This window comes from Mesoplodon mirus, assembly GCF_964341445.2.
Source record: "Mesoplodon mirus genome assembly, chromosome: 5".
Lineage (NCBI taxonomy): Eukaryota > Metazoa > Chordata > Mammalia > Artiodactyla > Ziphiidae > Mesoplodon > Mesoplodon mirus.
This window is the reverse complement of record NC_138980.1, coordinates 1,044,900-1,064,288: the sequence shown is the minus strand read 5'-3', so window position 1 is coordinate 1,064,288 and position 19,389 is coordinate 1,044,900. Positions and strand designations below refer to the sequence as shown.

Genomic DNA, 19,389 nt, shown 5'->3' with positions numbered 1-19,389 from the left:
GGATGGGCTTTTAGGGGGCACCTCTGCAGGGCCCGCAGCTTGGGGTGGGTACAAACAATGAACATGCAGGCTAATGAACACAGTCACCAGGGCTGGTGGGGGCCACAGGGCAAGCTGGGAGGCCGCTGGGCTGCTTCCTGTTGAAGGCACCTCTGGGGAGGTAGTAACTGAGCTGAGACCCAGTGCAGCCAGACGAAGAGCTAGGAGAGAGGCCAGCAACCACCCCGAGGAGGGGGCCAGACTGGCGTGATGGACAAATAAAGACCGGAGAAGCTGGGGCAGCGTGAGAAAGGGTGGGCTGCGTGTGTGTGTGTGTGTGTGTGCGCGCGCGCCTGCATGTCTGTGTGTGGGCCAAGGTCTGACTAGGGATGGGTGGCTCACTGAAGGTCTTACAGGTCACAGCAGGCAACTGGAGATTCTTCTAATCACAGAAGATGCCGGAGGATTCTACCCAGGGTGAGCAGATTTTTAAATTATGTTGGCTGCTGTGGAAGGATGGGATCTAAAGGATAGGTCCTCAAGCCTTAGGTGCAGACAAGGTACTGCTGAGGTGAGCCAAGCAGACAGCTTGTCTTAGATGGTGGCTGTAGAGAGAAAGGGACATGCTCCGGGGAGCAAGCTGACAGGACATGCCATGGTCAGGACGTGGGAATGAGGCCAGGTCAGAATCAAGGGTGGCTCCCGCTTTCCACCTCAGCAAACGGATGGAAGGGGTGTCACTTCCAGAGGCGAGGCTGAGATTGGGGAGTGCAAATTCAAGAGCCCAGTGGACACATGAGTGAGGAGCCCCTGTGAAGCCCCCTGGCTAGGATACTGAGGTCAGTGCTGGGCAGGGGCCTCCATCAGGACCAGCTGCAGAGCCCCATCCCGAGAGCTTCCTGGCTCAGCCAGAGCTCTCTGCCATCAGGAATGTCAGGACCCATCAGGAGAAATGGAGCTGGGCCTAAGATGACCCTGTAGCCAGCCCCCAGGGCTCAGGGTCAGATCAGTACAGCACCCAGGACAAATCCACAGACCTAGTGCCAAAGGAGAGCGTGGGGTCAGGGGCCACCTCTGAGCCCCTGAGCCTGGAGCTGTGGCTCCTTTAAGTCCTTTGCCTCTGACTGCCCTTGGGGAAACGGAGGCAGCACACTACCTCACACCTGTTCACAACTATACCTGCAACTCCAGGGCTTTGTACAAAGGCCAGGGAGGTCCCACTGCTCTAGAGTTTAAATAGAATCGAAATACTGTGTTTTAACTTATAGCTTAAGAACCTCACTTAAACCTCAATTAAACAGCCAGTAAGCCCTGTTGGGCCATGAGGAAAAGGAGGCCTTGGAGGGGTGGGCGGCTCTCCCTCACTGTCTACACCTTCACGGCAGCACAGGACAAATGGCCTTGTTTCTACCAGAGTCACTGTGGAAGCCCAAGAAACTGGAGAAAAAATAACTCTGACAGGTGAGAGCTAACCCCACCCTTGACAGGTGATAGCTGACCCCACTCCTGAAAGGTAACAGCTGACTTCCGACGACTCTGCTAGAGCCTGAGCCACAGCCAAGGCAGGTGTCAGGAGAGGAACAGTGAGGTGGCCCCTGAGAGTAACACGGGGCTGGGGTGGGATCAGAGTCCTCCAAGCGCAGCCAAAGCACGGCTTTGCCAAAGTCTAGCTGCAAGGCCCAAGGAGGCAGGACTAGGGGACACTCACCTGCAGGAGGCCACTGGGCTCTGACCAGGGAGGTGTGGGTCCTTGTTGAGGTTTTCTTATGTCCCACTGTGAGCTCTGCTGGCAGGCCAAAGCCCACTGTATCTCCCCACCAGGTGAGGTTGATCCCTGAGGGGGCATCCAGTGCACCCACTCCCACCAGGGCCTGGTACAGGACAGGTGCTCGGGGAGCACATGAACCACCATGTGCCCTCTGTACTCACATCACTAAATCCTGAGGGGCTTCCTGGGCTGGGGACCTGGCCACATGCCCTGGTAAGAGAGGGCAGAGCTGGCAAGGGCCTAGGGCTCACCTCCCGCAGGGGTATGATGAGGTGGCAAGCATCCTCTTCCTTGCTGGCAAAGCAGATGTAGTTGCTGGAGATAAACATCTGGCCAAGGATGTGCAGCTTGTTGAATGGGGTCCACAGGGTGCAGCCTGTGTGGCCGTCCAGGCGCTCGTCCCCAGGCAGCCGGAACGTGGCACAGTAGCACTCGTTCTTGGCTCGAGCGTCCAGGTCTCTGGTGAAACCAAGATGGGGGAGATAGAAAAGCGGACAAGAGTTGGGGCTGGCACACTCACAAGGCGGCCTCATGCCCTCGGTTTTCACATTGGACTCAGGCTCGTGGGGGTCTTCCTGTGAGCAAGTTGTGCCCAGGGATCTCAGAGTTCAATAACACATGCACACTGAATGGTCAAGTAGTAAAACGTGGACATTCGTATGACCAGCAGAGTGGTCAACAAACAGCATGCTCGGTACTGAGGGTGGGTGGTGCCTAGAGGGTGCTTGCACCCGCCCTGCCGCTTCTCATTAGGAAGACCAGCCCCACCTAGAAACTCAGACGAGGCCTCCCGACAGGCAGGTGTGGAGTCAAGACTAAAACACAGGGTGCTGGGATTTCCCCAGCGGTCCATTGGTTAAGACTCATGCTTCCACTGCAGGGGGCATGGGTTCGATCCCTGGTAGGGGAACGAAGATTCCACATGCCCCGTGCTGAAGCCAAAAGAAAAAAACACAGGGTGCTGTTGCTTAATGGAAATGCACACTCGCCAGTCCGATGGCTGTGTGAGGCAGGGGCCCGGTAGCCTGTTCCTCGCCCCTACGGTGGCCCTGTTCTCGTAAACATCTCTCTCTTCCCAGCCCCAGGGGGGCCGCTACCAGCGTGAGCTCGGCCTGGCAGGCACACCTCGATGGACAATGCCAGAGACTATCAAGTCTGGCCCTGCTCATTTTCTTTCTGGAAGGTTCTGAAAGCCACCGTGTCACTCGCATCAGGAAAGTAATGCCCTTGGACAGCGTTCTGGTCCTGAAGGTGCGCCCAAGAGTCTGGGCCTAGGCCACAGTCTCTGCGCACACAGGTGTGAATCTGGCTGTGGGACCCAGGGGCTCAGGGAATCCCTGAGCTCCTGGCTGGCCTACAGGTTTCCCCTAAGCTGCAACGGAAGAGCGAGAACAGAGTGCTCCGGAGGGGCCAGCCCCAGTGAATCTTTCCTCTGTCTACCAATTCCCACAGACAGGGTGGCAGAGACCTCAGACCTGTGCAGGGCTGTCTCCTGGGGCCTGGGGTCAGGGCCCAGGGGTCCTGAGAAGAGCTGTCAATCATGGCGGGATGGAAGCGGTGCACCCTGAGCTGGGGTTCTGCAGCCTTTCTGAAGAGGCCTCTGGGGACGCCCTGGCTGACGTGGTGGGGCGCCTGTCCTGGGCTCCACTGCTCACCTAGAGCCAAGGCCCTGGGGCCCGGGGCACGCTGCTCTACCGCCCTGTGCCTCAGCTTCCTGTCTGAGACCAAGGAGCCTGCGAGAGCCTCCCCGCCCCGGGGCTTCGAGAAGTCATACGTGAAGAACTCCCTGCACGTCAGCGTCAGCGGTAGGATTTTCAGGACGCCGCCTCCGGGAACCTCCTGGTGCCCTCCCCACTATCGAAAACCACCCCTTCACCTGGCCCCCTTTCCACGCAGGGAGCCTGTGAAGGGTGAGGAGGGCAGGTCCCTGCTGGGGGTGGGGGAGGCACAACGCACCGCTTCAGAGCCGAGATGTTCCTGTGTGGCCGGGGGGGTCTGGGCAGTGCTTTGTCTTCCAGGAAGCCCTCGCTGTCCAGTAGCTGCCGCATGGCAAGGTTGGCCAGCTGCTCCATGAGCTTGAAGGTCTCGCTGATGTTGAGGAACATGGAGAAGAACAGCTCCTGGTCCCGGGTGTCCACGCGGATGCTCTCAGGGAAGAGCAGCGTGGCGTTCTTCTCCAGCCGTGTGACGTCCACCCACTGCACCACCAGGCTCACTGGACACCAGAGGGGACAGGCACACCATCAGGCCAAACCAGCTGGACGGCTGGGCAGGCAGGCTCCTGACTCCTGCCTGGGCCTGGAACCCATGTGGGGGAGCGGGCAGCATTTACTGCCTGCCCGTTCCCCACCCCTCAGACCCATGCCTGAGCCTAGCTATGCTGGGACACCAGCTCCACGAGGAGGGACTGGGCCGTCCTGGGCCAACCCAGTGCCCAGCCCCGAGAATCTCCTGGGTTTGCCCACCAAATGGCTAAAGGATGAGATGAATGAACAAACAGAGGTGAGCTAGCTGAGACCCTGGACTTGAGAAGCCCCACCTAGTGGGAGGGCACTGATGTGGGAACAAGTCACATGGTGTGACCAACACAGAGAGGACACCGGCTCCTGCCTGAGGAGGAGACGCAAAGGTGGGAGAAAGGCAGGGGGGGTTGTGACAGGTGTGTGTGCATGGCTGGGAGCCGGCCTTGCTGGGCCCAGGAAAGGCCACACTGAGAGCAGCTAAAGCCCTGGGGGCTCTTTCTAGGGGCGACATGGCAGCAGAGTGCACTGGCTGGGAGCCGGCCTTTTGTCCTGAGGCCAGGGCTTCCTGTGGGCAGGGACCTGCAGCAGGTGGCTGCAGGGGCACACGTCCGAGGCACCATATAACCTGGAGCCGCTCAGGGATGGGTGCCCTGGCAGTCTACTTGAAAGAGGGGAGGCCCTGTGCAGGTCACTATGTGAAGAACTGTGCTAGTTGATGTATACATGACAGGAGCCCCCAAGAGCCCGGTGATGCCTGGTTCAAGTCTGGAGTTCTGGTCGTGGGCCACTAGGTTCTGGGGAGACCCTCTGGTGGGTGTGTGGGGACAGAATATCCGGGGGCCGAGGAGGGACAGCCCTCAGCAACTTCGACAGTCTGGGGAGGCGGTACACTTTCTAGAGGCGAGGTCGAGGGTGAGGGCAGAGGAGGATGCCCTGAGGATGACGGGGCCAGCTGGGGGACTGGGGCTAGGGGGGACACAGGGGGCACTCCTGCTGCCTGCACTCACCCTCCTTGCCCAGCAGGAAAGAGTAGAAGCACAGGTGGTTGACGGTCAGGTAGAGCCAGCCCTGCCGGGGCACGCGGCCCTTCCAGTAGCTGCAGGAGTAGTAGTTGACCAGCTTCTCTCCCTCGGGCATCCCAAACTGCTTCCGCATTTTCAGCTCAGCCTCCTTGAATTTCCCAGGGTCCTCATCTCCCTGGGGCTGCAGGTTCTTGTTCTCTTCTGCGATGATGCCCTGTAGGAGGACAAGAGGACTGGTTCCCACAGGGAACTCAAGTGGTGGGACCCAGGACTCTTGGACGCTGGCCCAAGGGCCACAAGCACGTAGGCCTGTCGTCTGCTCTGGACAGACAGATGCTGGGCAAGTTCCCCTAACTCCCTGAGCTATTCTCTCTACCGGATCAGAGAAGGGAATTTTTAAATTTACATTTTAGTTATTTTAATGTAAATGTCTGAAAAATATAATACATAAACATGGTAAAAAAATGCAAGTAGTAGAAAAGCGTGTTCAGTGAGAAGGGAGTCTCCGTCTCCTCTGCTGCTGTAGCCACTCTGGTGGTTTCCTCCCGGACAGGCTGGCACTGATGCACCTTTAAGCAAATACATGCAATCTGCTCTTTCCCCCCTTTCTTTGCCCAAATGGGATCTTGCTGTGGCACTGTTCTGTGACGTGCATTTCTTGTGACCATGTCTTGGAGGATGTTCTGCACTTGATACTCCCCCGCCCCCACATTCCAGGGGGCTCCTGCCTCTTGCCCCTGCTCAAGGCCCACAGACCAGCTATAGGCCCCACCCAGCTCAGGACCTACCCAGCTCAGGGTCCAGAGACCAGCCACAGGGCCAACCAACTCAGGGCATATCTATGCTGTATCCCGCCAGCATCTTCACTGGGCTCAGGGTGCCCAGAGACATCACCCTGGGCCACAAAGCCAACCCCAAACCTCCTGGGGTAAAACAGGTTCTTAGCGCATTTGGCTCCAAATGCACATGCAGATTTCCCAGGGGCGTGATGACTTGCTAAGCTAACGTAATTCAAGGCAAGTGTTGTGGCCCAGATTGCTGCTTCTGCTGAGCCTCCTGGCAGCCTTGAATTCCTGTATCCGTGAGCAGGGAGAACAGCCAGGAGGTAGGGTGAGGATCCAAAGGTAAGGTGTACCTCCATCTCACTACAGCCAGTACCACTGAAGCTGCAACTCCGACCTCTGCTCTCTCTCAAGCTGCCTCTGGTGCTTCCCCAGAACACTACTGCAGGAACTAGCTCTGTGTCTGGGAAGGAGGCTCTGGCAAAGCACCCTTCTTGTTACTAAGGCCCTGTCCTTGTCTTCTGCTGCTCTCAAATGCACCTACTGGGAGGTTGGGGAAGGGGCCCCACCAGTGGAAAGGTGGGCCCCAGACAGCCTGTGGGCCATCACGGCACCCTGTCCCTCAGGCCACCTTCCTGGGTCTCAGTTGGCAGTCCCCTCTCCCCACCTGGGAGACCCCCAAGCAGGGAACAGAGGGGCTGACACTCTGCTTTGCATTTTTCTCTGCATTGTCTGCTGGCCTCTACTCAGGAGTAACGGTCCTCACCAATGGGAATGAACGGCCTGGCTCACAGGACTGGGATTCTGTTTGTTGGCTGATACAACTGGACTGTAAAAATCACTGGGCAGATTTTAAATTACTGATTCAATTTCTTTAATAGTTTAGGCATATTCAAGTTTCCTATTTCTTTGTGAGTCTCAGTTTAAGTTATATTATGTGGTAGACCAAATAATAGCCCCCCCCGAAGATGTTTACATCCCAATCCCCAGAAGCGTTGAGAGACTGACTGGTTGACTGAAGAGGCCATGCTGCTGGCATTCAAGAGAAAGGTAAGGGCCAAGAATCATGGAATATGAAGCTCCTGAAAGCTGGAAAAGGCAAGGAAACAGATTCTCCCCTTAGAGCCTCCAGGAGTCAGCCCTGCCAATTCCTTGATTTTAGCCTGTGAGATTCATTTCAGACTTCTGACCTCCAGAACTGTAAGAAAAGGAACTTGTGTTGTTTTAAACCACTAAGTTTATGATAACTTGTTACAATAGCAACTGGAAACTAAAACATACTATTTTAAGAGTGTCCATCTTGTCTCACTTCTTACAATTTATGGGCTTAAAGCTGTTTATGGCATTATGTTTCTTTTTTAAGATTTTTTTGATTGTGGACCATTTTTAAAGTCTTTATTGAATTTGTTACAATATTGCTTCTGTTCTATGTTTTGGTTTTGTGGCCACGAGGCATGTGGGATCTTAGCTCCTGGACCAGGGATTGAACCCACACCTCCTTCATTGGAAGGGGAGGTCTTAACCACTGGACCACTAGGGAAGTCCCCTTACTCTCTTTTTTCTTAACCCTGCTTTTATTTATTTTTATTTTTATTTTAAAACTTTATTTATTTTATTTATTTTTGGCTGCATTGGGTCTTCGTTGCTGCATGGCTTTCTCTAGTCGTGGCGAGCGGGGGCTACTCTCTTTGTTGCGGTGCATAGGCTTCTCATTGCAGTGGCTTCTCTTGTTGCAGAGTGCAGGCTCTAGGTGCACGGGCTTCAGTATCGTGGCACGCGGGCTCAGTAGTTGTGGCTCACATGCTCTAGAGCACAGGCTCAGTAGTTGTGGCACACGGGCTTAGCTGCTCCGCAGCACGTGGGATCATTCTGGACCAGGGCTTGAACCCATGTCCCCTGCACTGACAGGCGGATTCTTAACCACTGTGCCACCAGGGAAGCCCCTAACCTTGCTTTTTAAATAGATGCTCTCATATTTCATTCCCAACATTACTTATTTGAGGTTTCTCTGTTTTGTCCTGGATCACTTTTGCCACAGGTTTGTTTATATTTTACATCTGTTTTTGGACCTGTTGCTCTTCTGTATCATTCCTTTATTTTCTAAGGAATTAACTTCTTCCCTTTGTTACAGGCATACCCTGAAGATATTGCAGGTTTGGTTCTGAACCATAGCAATAAAGCAAATGTCGCATTAAAGCAAGTCACACAAATTTTTTGGTTTCCCAGTGCATATAGAAGTCTACACTATACTGTAGTATATTAAATACGCAATAGCATTATGTCTAAAACAACAAGGTGCCTATCTTAATTAAAAAATATTTTATTGCTAAAAAAATGCTAACTATAACCTGAGCCTTCAGCGAATAGTAATTTTTTTGTGATAACTATATTTCTTTCTTTCTAATTTCCTGGTTTCTCTGGCATTCTAAATTACTGAATTGGACACCTGGCTCATTAATGTCCACCCTTTCTTCTCTTCCTCACATTATAAAACATAAAATGTAAGGCTTTAAATTTCCTCCTATGTGCTGCTTTTGTTACATCTCACAAATTCTGATAAACAGTAGTATTTCCATAATTGTCCAGTTCTCAGTTTTTTTTTTTTTTTTTGTGGCCTCCCATCTTACAGGATCTTAGTTCCCCGACCAGGGATTGAACCTGGGCCCTAGCAGTGGAAGTGCCAAGTCCTAACCACTGGATGGCCTGGGGATTCCCTCAATATTTTCTAATTTCCGTTTTTCCCTTTGACTCATCTAGAACTTTATTCTGTTTTGTTGGTTAGTTTGTTTGGGCCTGGCATGAGGGAAACATTCCATAATGTTGCTGTTATTATTATTACTGCCCAGCTGGCTCATTAGGAGAGTGAAGACTTGCCTCTGCTCTCTTTGTCTATTTTCCTGGAACTAGAAAGGCAACACAGGTCCCACCCTGAACCCCAAGGTACACAGAGAACTGCTGAGAACTCTGGGTGCCATCTGCCCAGGTCTAGTAGGTTCTGGCATAATGAAGTCACAAGGGCTCGCCCAGAGTAAGTTTGCATCATGAAACTTTGACCTGGTAACAGATCTCTGAGGAATCTAACCCAAGGTGATAATTCATCAGAAAGAAAAAGACACACACACACACACACACTCACTCAGATAAATGCTCATTATGCAATTATTCCCTAAAGAGGAAACAATCTAAACATCACTGTGATAAGTTTTCACACATTGCTACAATCTTCATAATTATTTTGCTAGCTGTAAAATATTCCACTAAGAATACCACATGACTGACCAATTCCTCTGAATATAAAGTGCTCAGCGCAGTACTCATAAAGCAAATACTCAATAAATGCTATGTTAGCAAGCATGAGCCCTCTCGATTTGCAGAGGGAAGAACAGCTGCTTCCTCTCTTACCATGGGACTGGGAAGCACTGTTTCCAGCCTTTTTGCTAACAGTGTTGCAGGGAACATCCTGCTATATACGTCATGCTGGACATATGAATACACTGTAGGGTAAATTCCAAGGAATGGAATTGCTGGGTCAAAGTGTCTGTGCATTCTGAAGTAATGTTAGTTTTATAATAGAAATACACTTAAAATTATCCTGTCATTTCCAACTTCTTCCTCTTTTGGCCACGGAACTGGCTATCAGAGTTGTGTATCTGCATATTTGCTCTGAGGCCCTTTGCAGAGAATGGAAACTCCCAGCTAAGCTTAAACTCCGTGGCTGGCCAGTAGATGGGGCCTGCATACAATGAGTTCAACTGCCCCTTTCAACACTAAAAGAAGAAGATCAGAGCCTTCGTTTCCATCTCTGTTTAATGGGGGAAAGAACTACACGGTGTTGTCTGAAAGTTATAGAAGATGACAAAGGTGAACACTGGTAGCCCAGAGAAGGGAGTGAGAACCAGTAGTGGAAAGTGAATCTTACGTGTATCTTGCCCTTGACGAAGGTGGTGATATCTTCCTCATTGTCAAAGATGGACAGCGTCTGGAGTAAGTTATTTTCCAGCCATTCCCAGTGTTTTGTGATCTCTTTGCGGGAAGAACCTAGGAGAGGTTTGGTGGCATAAAGAAAAGGAAAAGCATAAAATCACCAGGCCTTAAACATAAAATCAAGAGAGATTAAAGTGGCTGACCTAGTTTGCTATATACCAGAGTGACCACAGTCTCTGAGCTGCTGACTCTTTCCTTCTTCATGTATATGACAAAAGTCATAAATGGTCCCGATAAAAACACAAAATAAAAAAATTCCAATAGAATTACAGAGTCATGAGGAAAATAAAGCCTCAATTTCCCTCTAATGTCCAGAGTAAGAGTGACTGCTAGTTTCCTCTGTGTCCTACCAGAAATAGTGTATACATTTGCAGGTTTGCTTACTTACTTTTCTTCGAGATAAAAGGACTTAATGTGGTCTTCCATGTACAGGTGATTAGCCAGACACAGTCAGACTTGGTATAGGTGACTGTGGCTCTCCTGAGAATTTAGGCATCCACAGATGGCAGCTGGAGCTTCCTGTAGGACTCCAGGCCTCTGGCTGGCTGGTCTCCTGCTGGGCCATAGGTGCCCATCCCTCTCTCTGAAGCCAGATGCCCCACCCAGGTCTTTGCCTCCTCCTCCTCATCCCAGTTCACATCCCAACCTGGATCCCATCTCTTTCAGGAACACTTGTCTGACCCTTTCAGTGTCTGGCTGGCCCCCAGGGTCTGCCCCACCTAGGAGGGGGTCCCTGTCCTCCTCAGGGAGGGGTCCTTGTGGGTACTGTAGGCCCAGTGGAAATGGGAGAACTCAGAGAGGCAGCCCATTGCCACTCCCAAAGAGTGAGGCAGCTGTTTTCTCTGCCTCCATCAGGGAATTGGGAAAAGGGACCCCAGGAGGAGAACTGAAGGGATGAGGGAAGTCCCTGCCAGGCCTGGCTTCCCCTGCGCCTCTGGCACCCCACTTTTTGGGGCTTTTCATGTGTCTGGCATGGGGTTTTTGCACTTAAGAACTCTTCTCTGAATGAATTAACACAAGAATAAGAAAAGGAGTGAAGGCTCTGCTTCCTTTTCAGCATCCTAGGGTGGGACGGTCTGTGGACTGTAAGCACCCAGAAGGCCCAGTTGCTTCTGTGACCACGGAAGGCCCACACACTTGGCATGGAGGGAGCGTTAGCAAAGACATGAGTCCAATGTGACTGGGGACCACAGACCTTTCTTGCTGGGTGCCCGATCCCTGGTCACCCGATCCTTCACTACCTGGCTACAACTTTTCCATCAGCTGAAGACTCAGCTCTGACCCCGCCCTGGCCAGGCTGAGTTGGTCCCTGCCATCTCCTCTGGCCCAGGCATCTGCTCATTGCTGTCACATGTCACAGTCCAGCCTGACTTGGTTAGGGTTGATTTGTTTCTTTACATTTACCCAAGAGGCTCACCACCCTAACAAGCAATTCCACAGAAAGACCCTCTCCCATGGTCTGTGGGAGGATGCCCATGTGAAAATGATTAAACTCAGACTCATACAACTCACAGTGATAATCATAACAATAGATAACCATAAATAGAAATTACCTCTGGAAGTGGCTAAATCATCCATAAATTTTTTTTTCATTTTTCTTTGTATATCTATTATGGCCTCCTTTCCCTAGTGCACAGAGGCCAAGGTCTAGTTGTTAGGTGAAGGGAGTTCCTTCTTTCTTGCTCTTTTTGCTAGGAACCCACATTTGAATCTGGAAGTTGAATTTGCATGTGATGCAACCCTCTTACACACATGTTCCTTGCAGCCTAAAACAGAGGAATTTTGTCCACAATGCCTGTGTGGATCTTGTCTGCACTTTAATTATAAATACTTACATATATTCACTTAAAAGAATTATTAGTTAAAAGCAACTCAATCTTCATTTAGCACTAAGTAAACACTGAAACTATGCCATCTCTATGCTAGGTACTGGGAATAAAAAATATAACAGCTAATTAAATTATTAAGTGCTATTTCTGTTTTCCAGAACTTTTTATGGATTATCTTATTTGATTCTTAGAGCACCTTGGAGACAGGTACAGTTATTTTCATTTTATAGGATGAAGCTGAGGCACAGAGAGGTTGAGTATGTTGCCCAAGGTCACCTAGCTGGGAAGTGACCACACCATAACGCTAATCCAGGCTGCCCAGCTGCAGAACCTGCCCACACCCTCAAGGAATTGCTGGCCTAGTGGGATAGCCAGTGAGCCTTCAGTGCAAAAGTGCCGGTGGAGACGTGGCAAGTCTAGAGGAGGGAGAAGGGTAGGTACATGAGTCTGGGGAATCTGGGAAGGTTTTCCATAGGATGTGACATCTGCGTAGGTACTCAACAGAGCAGGAGGAGGTAAAGTGGACGTGGGGCGATCTGTAGGTACACCAGCCAGGACAGGTACGGTTAGGAACTTCAGGTCCTGCAAGTGTCTTGTCTGGCCGAAGGCCAGGTGTGAGCTGGTGGGGGGAGGAAGACAGACATGGAGGCAGGCAGACCCTGGAAAGTCCTTGAATGGCAGTCTCAGGAGTGGAGATCCAGTGGCAGGGGTCAGTAGGTGTCTGCTTTTGGAGAGCTGAAGAGAGGTGGTGGGTAGAAACAGGGGGGCATGAGCAGATGCGTACAGGGGCCTGACCAGGGCAGGGGCTCCACAGCGCAGCTGGGTCCCTCCCCAGCAGCAGGCCCTGATGCTACCAGTGGGGTTCCCACAAGGCCCCCCAGAGTAGCCACACTCCTCTCTCCCCACAGAGAGGCTGCTCTCACTACCACTGCCCCTCTCCACCTGCTTCCTGAGAAGGAACACCTTGAGACAAAGGTGAACATCTCAAGGGCTCACTTTAGGGTGAAGCGTCTCATCTTAGCCCAGGCACATACCAACTGCCCTGGGCCCTACCACACAGGAAGCCTCTCTCCTGCAAGTGCCCCACTCTGGGCACCCTGGTGCCTTCACCCCTTGACCTCTCTCCCCAACCCCCCAAGCTGGAGTCCAGCTGTAAACAGTCCCATCACCTCTTCTCAGGTCTCCAAGGAAAACCATTATCCTGGGGGACAGTGACACTGTGTCTTCTAGCAGAGAGAGATATTCAGCACAGTGGACACGAACCGGTGCTCTGGGTCTGATCTGTGGTTCTGTGTGACCCCTCTGGGCCACAGTTTCCTCATCTTCAAAATGGGGAACATCAAAGTTCCACCTTCTGGAGTTGCTGGGAGGGTCACATGTCTGGCAAGCAGGAAGTGCTGTCTGAGTGCCAGCTATGACTGCTGTTTTATCCCAGGGACCTCAGCCAGGCTGGTCCAGCTGAAAGGGGACTTCCTCCTGGACTCTTGGGAGGGTGGGTGTGTCCCCCGAGGAGGACAACTGCCGGCCATTCTCGGCATTCACAGTGGTTACGTTCCACAAGGTCTCCTGGGACACTGAGTTTGCCAGTACTGCTCCCAGGGGAGCTACAGGGCTAAGTTCATGTGAGCCTCTGGTCACAACGTTTTCACCAACCGATCAATACACTACTTTGTCTTATATGTCTTTCTACTTAAAGACACCTCATTTAACATATATTTTTAATACCCCAGCATTGAACTCAAAGCCAGAAGCACTGCAACTCATGCCTGAAGGAAGCTCATCTAACTTGTATTTTCTCCATAAGGCACATCACAGCTTCCCGCGCTTAAAACCACCACACAGCACTTCAGCATTATACCTGGGGCCATTTTAAACAGCAAAATCACCAACAGATAACACAAAATGAGAAAAGCGTGGTGCTTAGACTTCTAAAAGGAGACATGTTTATGGTATGAGAGCTGAAACAACAAGGCATAAGGATGCCTTGTTCCACCTCAGCTGGGAACCTGTGTGTCTGGTGACTCCAATTTTTCATTGCTCTGCAGACACACATTTCCACAGATGTCCACAAATGACCCCAGAAGTACCACAAGTATTGATTTTGGGGTTTACAGATAACTTTTAGTGAGTAGGTGAATTAAAAAAATACGTAGTCCATGAATAATGATCAGCTGTCTCCACCTTGAGAAAAGGTTAGCAGGAGAACAGGGACACTGCCCAAGGCCAAGCCCTCAGAGAGGCACCCAGGGCTTCATGGGGCCCATGTCCGCTTGCCCTGCATCGGTGTACAGGTGAGCTGCTTTCCTAAGCTGGATGCTGGCCTGGGCTGTGCTGTCTGAACAAGGGGCAGCATCAGGTTCTCAGTGGGCCGTGTCCAATGCAGGAATGCAGGCTGCGTCCCCTCCCTCTCTGGGGCAGGCCCTGCCCAGCACCCCTTGTGATTCAGGGCACCTACCGCACGCCACTGTCCAGTAGACCTGCGAGTCCTGGGTCTGGTGCAGGATGCGGTAAGGGGCCACCCGGGCGCTGGAGTCCAGCACCACATCCAGGGTGCCCACGAGAAGACCTGGCAACAGGGCAGAGAGAGGGGAGGGTGAGGGAGGGCTGGGCTGAGAGCTGGGCCTGGCTGGAGGCAGCCATGAGGGTAGCACTGCCCCCAAAGCCCCAGCCCAGAGGGTGAAACACCTTACATTACCCTGGTCCGTTAAATTACTTCTTTTTCCTCAAAGGCCTTCAGCCGGTGTCTGATCCCTATCAAAAAATCCCCTCCCACTTCTTCCTGGAAGCTTCTGCTTGTCCTCCTGATTCAGAAACACTTGCAGGCAGGGGCAGATTCAGGTTTTATGGGGCCCAAAGCTCAGATGATCTGAGAGGCCCTCTTCAAGAAAAATACAATATCAGGTTTGAAAACAAGTATTTCTTCAGAATGAGAAAGTACAACAATGACAATTAAAAACAAAACAATACTACAAATATCACAAAATCCAGAAAAATAATACAGTATGTCGTATTAACTGCCAGACACATCTCTTAAGACATGTTTCTCTGACATGTGCGACCTTTTTGGCTGTGTACTCTGATGCCTTCTTCATAAGACAATGATTTTGTAACATCATTTTCCACATCAACAACAGGAAGATAATGCAGCCTCAAAAGTCATGAACAAAAAGAACATGCAGGGCTTCCCTGGTGGCGCAGTGGTTGAGAGTCCGCCTGCCGATGCAGGGGACACGGGTTCGTGCCCCGGCCCGGGAAGATCCCACATGCCGCGGAGCGGCTGGGCCCGTGAGCCGTGGCCGCTGAGCCTGCGCGTCCTGAGCCTGTGCTCCGCAACGGGAGAGGCCACAGCAGTGACAGGCAAAAAAAAAAAAGAACATGCAAATTTTTAGAATTGTCCAACTTAGGAAAACACCGATCCAGTTTTGGTTTTTTTTTCCATCTCTGAACTGAAACATTTTAGGGCATTTCAAGTTTTCCTTCTCATCAAAATGTCATCGACATTTGTCAATGTCACTATTTCCCCAATAAATTAGAGGAAATGTCTAACTTTTACCACTGTTCGATTCATTCTTCTTCATTAATTGAATTATCCAGCTACATAAAAGCCTGTCCATTGTTGCTATTTGAAACTTATTTTTTCCTTTTCATGAAGAGCTACTTTTGGTATGATCTGAAAATATTTTGTTACCATTTTCCTGTTGATATCAGAATAATTTCTATTGATTTTATTGCTCGATTTTTCCCCCCTCCAGTCTCTAATAAATAAAATAATCAGTTATAAAAGAAGGTACTCTTCACATACATCCAAGTCAGGAGTCTGTAATCTCTCACTTGTTATACTGAAATGTTCTAAAATGCCTCTCTAAATTGCAGTTAAAGCGGTATATTCAAGTCTTATCAGTGTTTGGAATAAACTGCTTTTTACTGTTTGTGTTGAGGTTTCTCTTCTGGTCTCAGAAATTTTATTTTAATTCCTACACTGTTGGCATATTCATATTGCAAGACTTGAAAACTTTTTAATGGGCAGGCCATCTCATCACACTCTTCAATGAAGAATCTAGGTTGGTATCTGTTTTTAAAAGACAGCTTGAATAAAACCACATCACTAACTGTTTCTCCCCCAGGGAGACAGCGGTCAGGAAGCCATGATGTCCACGATGGCACAGGGAAGGCCATGCCAGAGGCCATGCCAGGACTCACCAAACCTAGCTGGAGCAGAGAGTTCAAGGTGTGGTCACCAGGGGGGACCTGGGGAGCTCTGCCTTGGGGGACATGGAGAGATGAGTGTGGTAGAAAGGGCCTTCTCTGTACATGAAAGCAGAGCACAGAGGGACCCACCCACCTGCTGAGATGATCTGTGGAGAAACAGCACAGAACAAGCACTGAAATCTGACACGATGGTATGCTACAACCAAAGATACTGGTCGCCCAAGCACTGCTTTTCTACATGGGCTTCAAGGTTGACCACTGGTCAGTCTCTCCAGAGGGGCTGCTGTCTAACCTCCACTGAACAGCCTAGTCCAGGAGGCAGGTCCAGCACTGGCTCCTGTGATTCTAGAGGCCTCTGGGAAGGAGCTCAAGGCACCGAAGGGAACAGGTTTCTTGGGAATGGTACAGTCTCTTCCACATCCGGAGGTGTGGCCCAGGGAAGACTGACGGAAGAGGTCTCCTATGGGAAGCTTCTATCTGCATCTGGTAGGACTGCATTAGCTGCTAATGTTTAAAATTAGGACATTCCACAGAAAATTCTCTTGATAACTGGAAGACCGGTCAACATTGGGCCTGAGGTCCTAAATGGCAACAATGGGCCACCCGAGGAGCGCAGGCACTGGTCTGGCCCTAAGACTGACCCAGGTCTGCTTGGGAGTGCCTGGGGTAGGTCCTGGAGCATGAGGGACCTTGGACAACACCGGTAGAGGGAATGCCCAGTAGGCATCCCCTAGATCCCAAATGCCACACACTCCAGGAGGTGTCTGTCTGGTCTAGTCCCGTGTAGTACCCAGACGGGCAATGAGGCACCTTGGCTGGTTCGCCGGAACACATATACTGGTGATTCGGCTAAGCCGCGGTCTGCAGCTCCAACGCACCAAGAAGCAGGAAAGGTGGGTGAGGAGAAGCTGGAGGGATGGGGGCTGAGGCCAGCAGCAGCTGGGAGAACTCTGATCTTGCTGAAAAGGCAATTCTTTGGTGAGTTGGGAATGAAGGAGGCAAAAGAAAACGAATGCTTGTGTCACTTGACCCCTCCTCGGAGGCACTTGCAGAAACTGAAGCAGAAGCAGAGGACGGGAAGATCTCGCGGACTTTCAGCTGTGAAATCCCCTTCCAGGAAGCTGCACACGCCTCCGCTAAGCACCGGGAAGCTCCCGGGCAGCGAGTCCGGGCAGAGGCCGCCTCCACCCTTCTCTTGGCTGCCCTGGTTGACCGAAGTCTCCCCACCCGCCTCCTAACGCGAGCGCATCTGTCTTCCTCGAGTCCCTGGCCCCGTCCTCACCTCGCACCACCCCACCCCGTCCCTGCCTCCCACCCGCGGTTCGCGTTCCTACCTCCCACCCCCCACTCAGTGCCGGCCTCGCGCCCCCAGGCCCCCGCCGCACGCGCTGACGTGCGCGTCCGCAGTGACGCGCCGAGGCTGGGCCTGTCCTGGGCCGCTAGTCCTGGGCCCCGCCGCCCGGCGCCCCCTCCTCGCCCGCCCCGCGGCGGCGCCCACAGGCCCGGTCGCCGCGCGCCTCTCACCCGTGAGGCCGCCGCCCTTGCCGTGGCCCCGGCGCCGCTGCAGCACGAAGAAGGGGTTGGCCCGCTCCGTCACCCACAGCGCGTTGGCCACCAGCACCTCCTCCGGGCCCAGCCACATCGTGGCGCCGTTCACACCGGGCCGTGGCCGGCCAGGCGGAAGCGCCGCCGTAGTCACCGTGCGGAGCCGAGCGGCCGGGGCGGGGCGGGGCGAGGCGAGCGGGCGGCGCCCCCTGGCGGCCGCCGGGACAACCGGGCCCTTCGCTCTCCCCACCCGGCCCCGCCCACCCGCCCAGTCGTCGGGCCACAGGCCGGCTTAGTCCGGCCGTGTCCGCTTCCCTTTCGCCCTTCTCGCTGCAGCCCCCTGCGATGCAGCCTCATCTAGGAGGAGCGGCCAGGTGCCGGGGCCACGCGCCTCTGGCCGGAATGGTTGAGTCCACGGTCCACATTTAGCAGGGCTTCTGGCCTTTTGTAAAAACCCATCCAGGGTTTGCGGGGAAAATGTAGAGAAACAGCATTTGGAGATACAGTTTTGGCTGATTGTGCAGGGCAAGCCAGTGCGTGTTAACATTGGAAAGGGTGGCTGGAAAAGGGTTAGTCGATTGTGGTAACTCAATTTTGTCACTTGGGCCTAAGACAAAGAGAACCTCCGGGAGTCCGGGACAGGTTGTCAGGAAGCCCTGAGGCTGGCAGGGTCCTCAGAAACCAGTGCAGTCCCTCACTTGATAGATGGGGTCACTGAGGCTGAGTGGTCTTGGGGTCGGGGGCAGGGCCTGTCTTGGGGTCGGGGGCAGGGCCTGCCCTGGGGCCAGCAGGGGCTTCTGAACGGGTATGGGGCGGGCGGCAAAGGGAGGCTGGGGATGTGGATCCCTGCTTTCCCAGTTCTGGCCTGTAGGGGTCGACCGCCTCACAGTCCAAACATTGACCCTTTTGAGTGAACGAGGGAGCAGTTAATGCCGTCTGGGGCAATAGGCATGAATCCAGAATATCCAGGGCTAATTGGGATGCAGGATCTGGCCTGAGGCCGCCAGAATCCGGCAGGAGGCCAGAGGGAAGGGGGCACTTTAGAATCATCCCTGGAGGTTTAAGGTGTTTTGTTTTTTTTTTTATAAATTTATTTATTTTTGGCTGGTTGGGTCTTTGTTGCTGTGTGGGCTTATCTCTAATTGCGTTGAGTGGGGGCTACTCCGCTGCAGTGCGCGGGTTTCTCATTGCGGTGGCTTCTCTTGTTGCGGAGCACGGGCTCTAGGCGAGCGGGCTTCAGTAGTTGTGGCATGTGGGCTCAGTAGTTGTGGTTCGTGGGCTCTAGAGCACAGGCTCAGTAGTTGTGCACGGGCTTAGTTGCTCCGCCGCGTGCGGGATCTTCCTGGACCAGGGCTCGAACCCGTGTCCCCTGCATTGGCAGGCAGATTCTTAACCACTGTGCCACCAAGGAAACCCCAGTTGTCTTTTTGATTGTTGAGCTGTAAGAGTTATTTATATATTCCAGATACTAGACTGTTATTGGATATATATTAAGCCTACTTTCATTATTTTAAATCCAATCCCCACTCATTTACCCTACGAGGTAGATATTTTAAGATCCATATTAAAGAGATAAAACTGAAATCCAGACAGGTGAAGTGATTTGCCAATTTCATACTAATAAGTGGCAGAGGTAATATTAATGTCCAGACCTTTAAGGTTCCAACTCTATTCTACATGTATTGGACATTTGCTGTTTTTGCCCCAACATCCTTTTTTTCCTGTGCAGCATCATGATTTTGCTGTGGCAACCACACCTCACAACTCTCAGCTCCTATCTTTCAGGTGAAGCTGAATGCACTCCTGGGCTGCAGAAGTAGAGCCCATGTTGGCCTTAGCTAATGGCACATTCTACCTCTGTGACCATGGTGGTTCATTGATGTCCATGTGCTTCCAACCAAGCCAATCAGGGTCAAGGAGATGCCATTCTGGTCTTCTGGGGAAGTAAACCAGCTCTTGTGCTGATGAGGCTATGACCTCTCTGAACCTGAGAATGCAGTTTACTTGGAGGAAGCAAGGCTAGCAAAT

At 52.1% G+C, this 19,389-nt stretch overlaps 1 protein-coding gene across 4 annotated transcripts in view; it reads right to left on the bottom strand.

Annotated features, from left to right (window-relative positions):
• Positions 1-17,535, bottom strand: part of TBC1D9B (TBC1 domain family member 9B) — a 52,616-nt gene extending 35,081 nt beyond the window's left edge. For all 4 annotated transcript variants that reach the window (XM_082623406.1, XM_082623403.1, XM_082623405.1 and 1 more), the window contains exons 1-6: positions 17,341-17,535; positions 14,063-14,173; positions 9,714-9,832; positions 4,998-5,226; positions 3,704-3,962; positions 1,999-2,206 (exon numbers count right to left, since the gene is read on the bottom strand). In XM_082623406.1, the coding sequence (XP_082479532.1) occupies positions 1,999-2,206; positions 3,704-3,962; positions 4,998-5,226; positions 9,714-9,832; positions 14,063-14,173; positions 17,341-17,458 (1,044 nt within the window). In that variant the 5' untranslated portion in view covers positions 17,459-17,535. The remainder of the gene's footprint in view (positions 1-1,998; positions 2,207-3,703; positions 3,963-4,997; positions 5,227-9,713; positions 9,833-14,062; positions 14,174-17,340) is intronic.
• Positions 17,536-19,389: the final 1,854 nt, after the last annotated feature.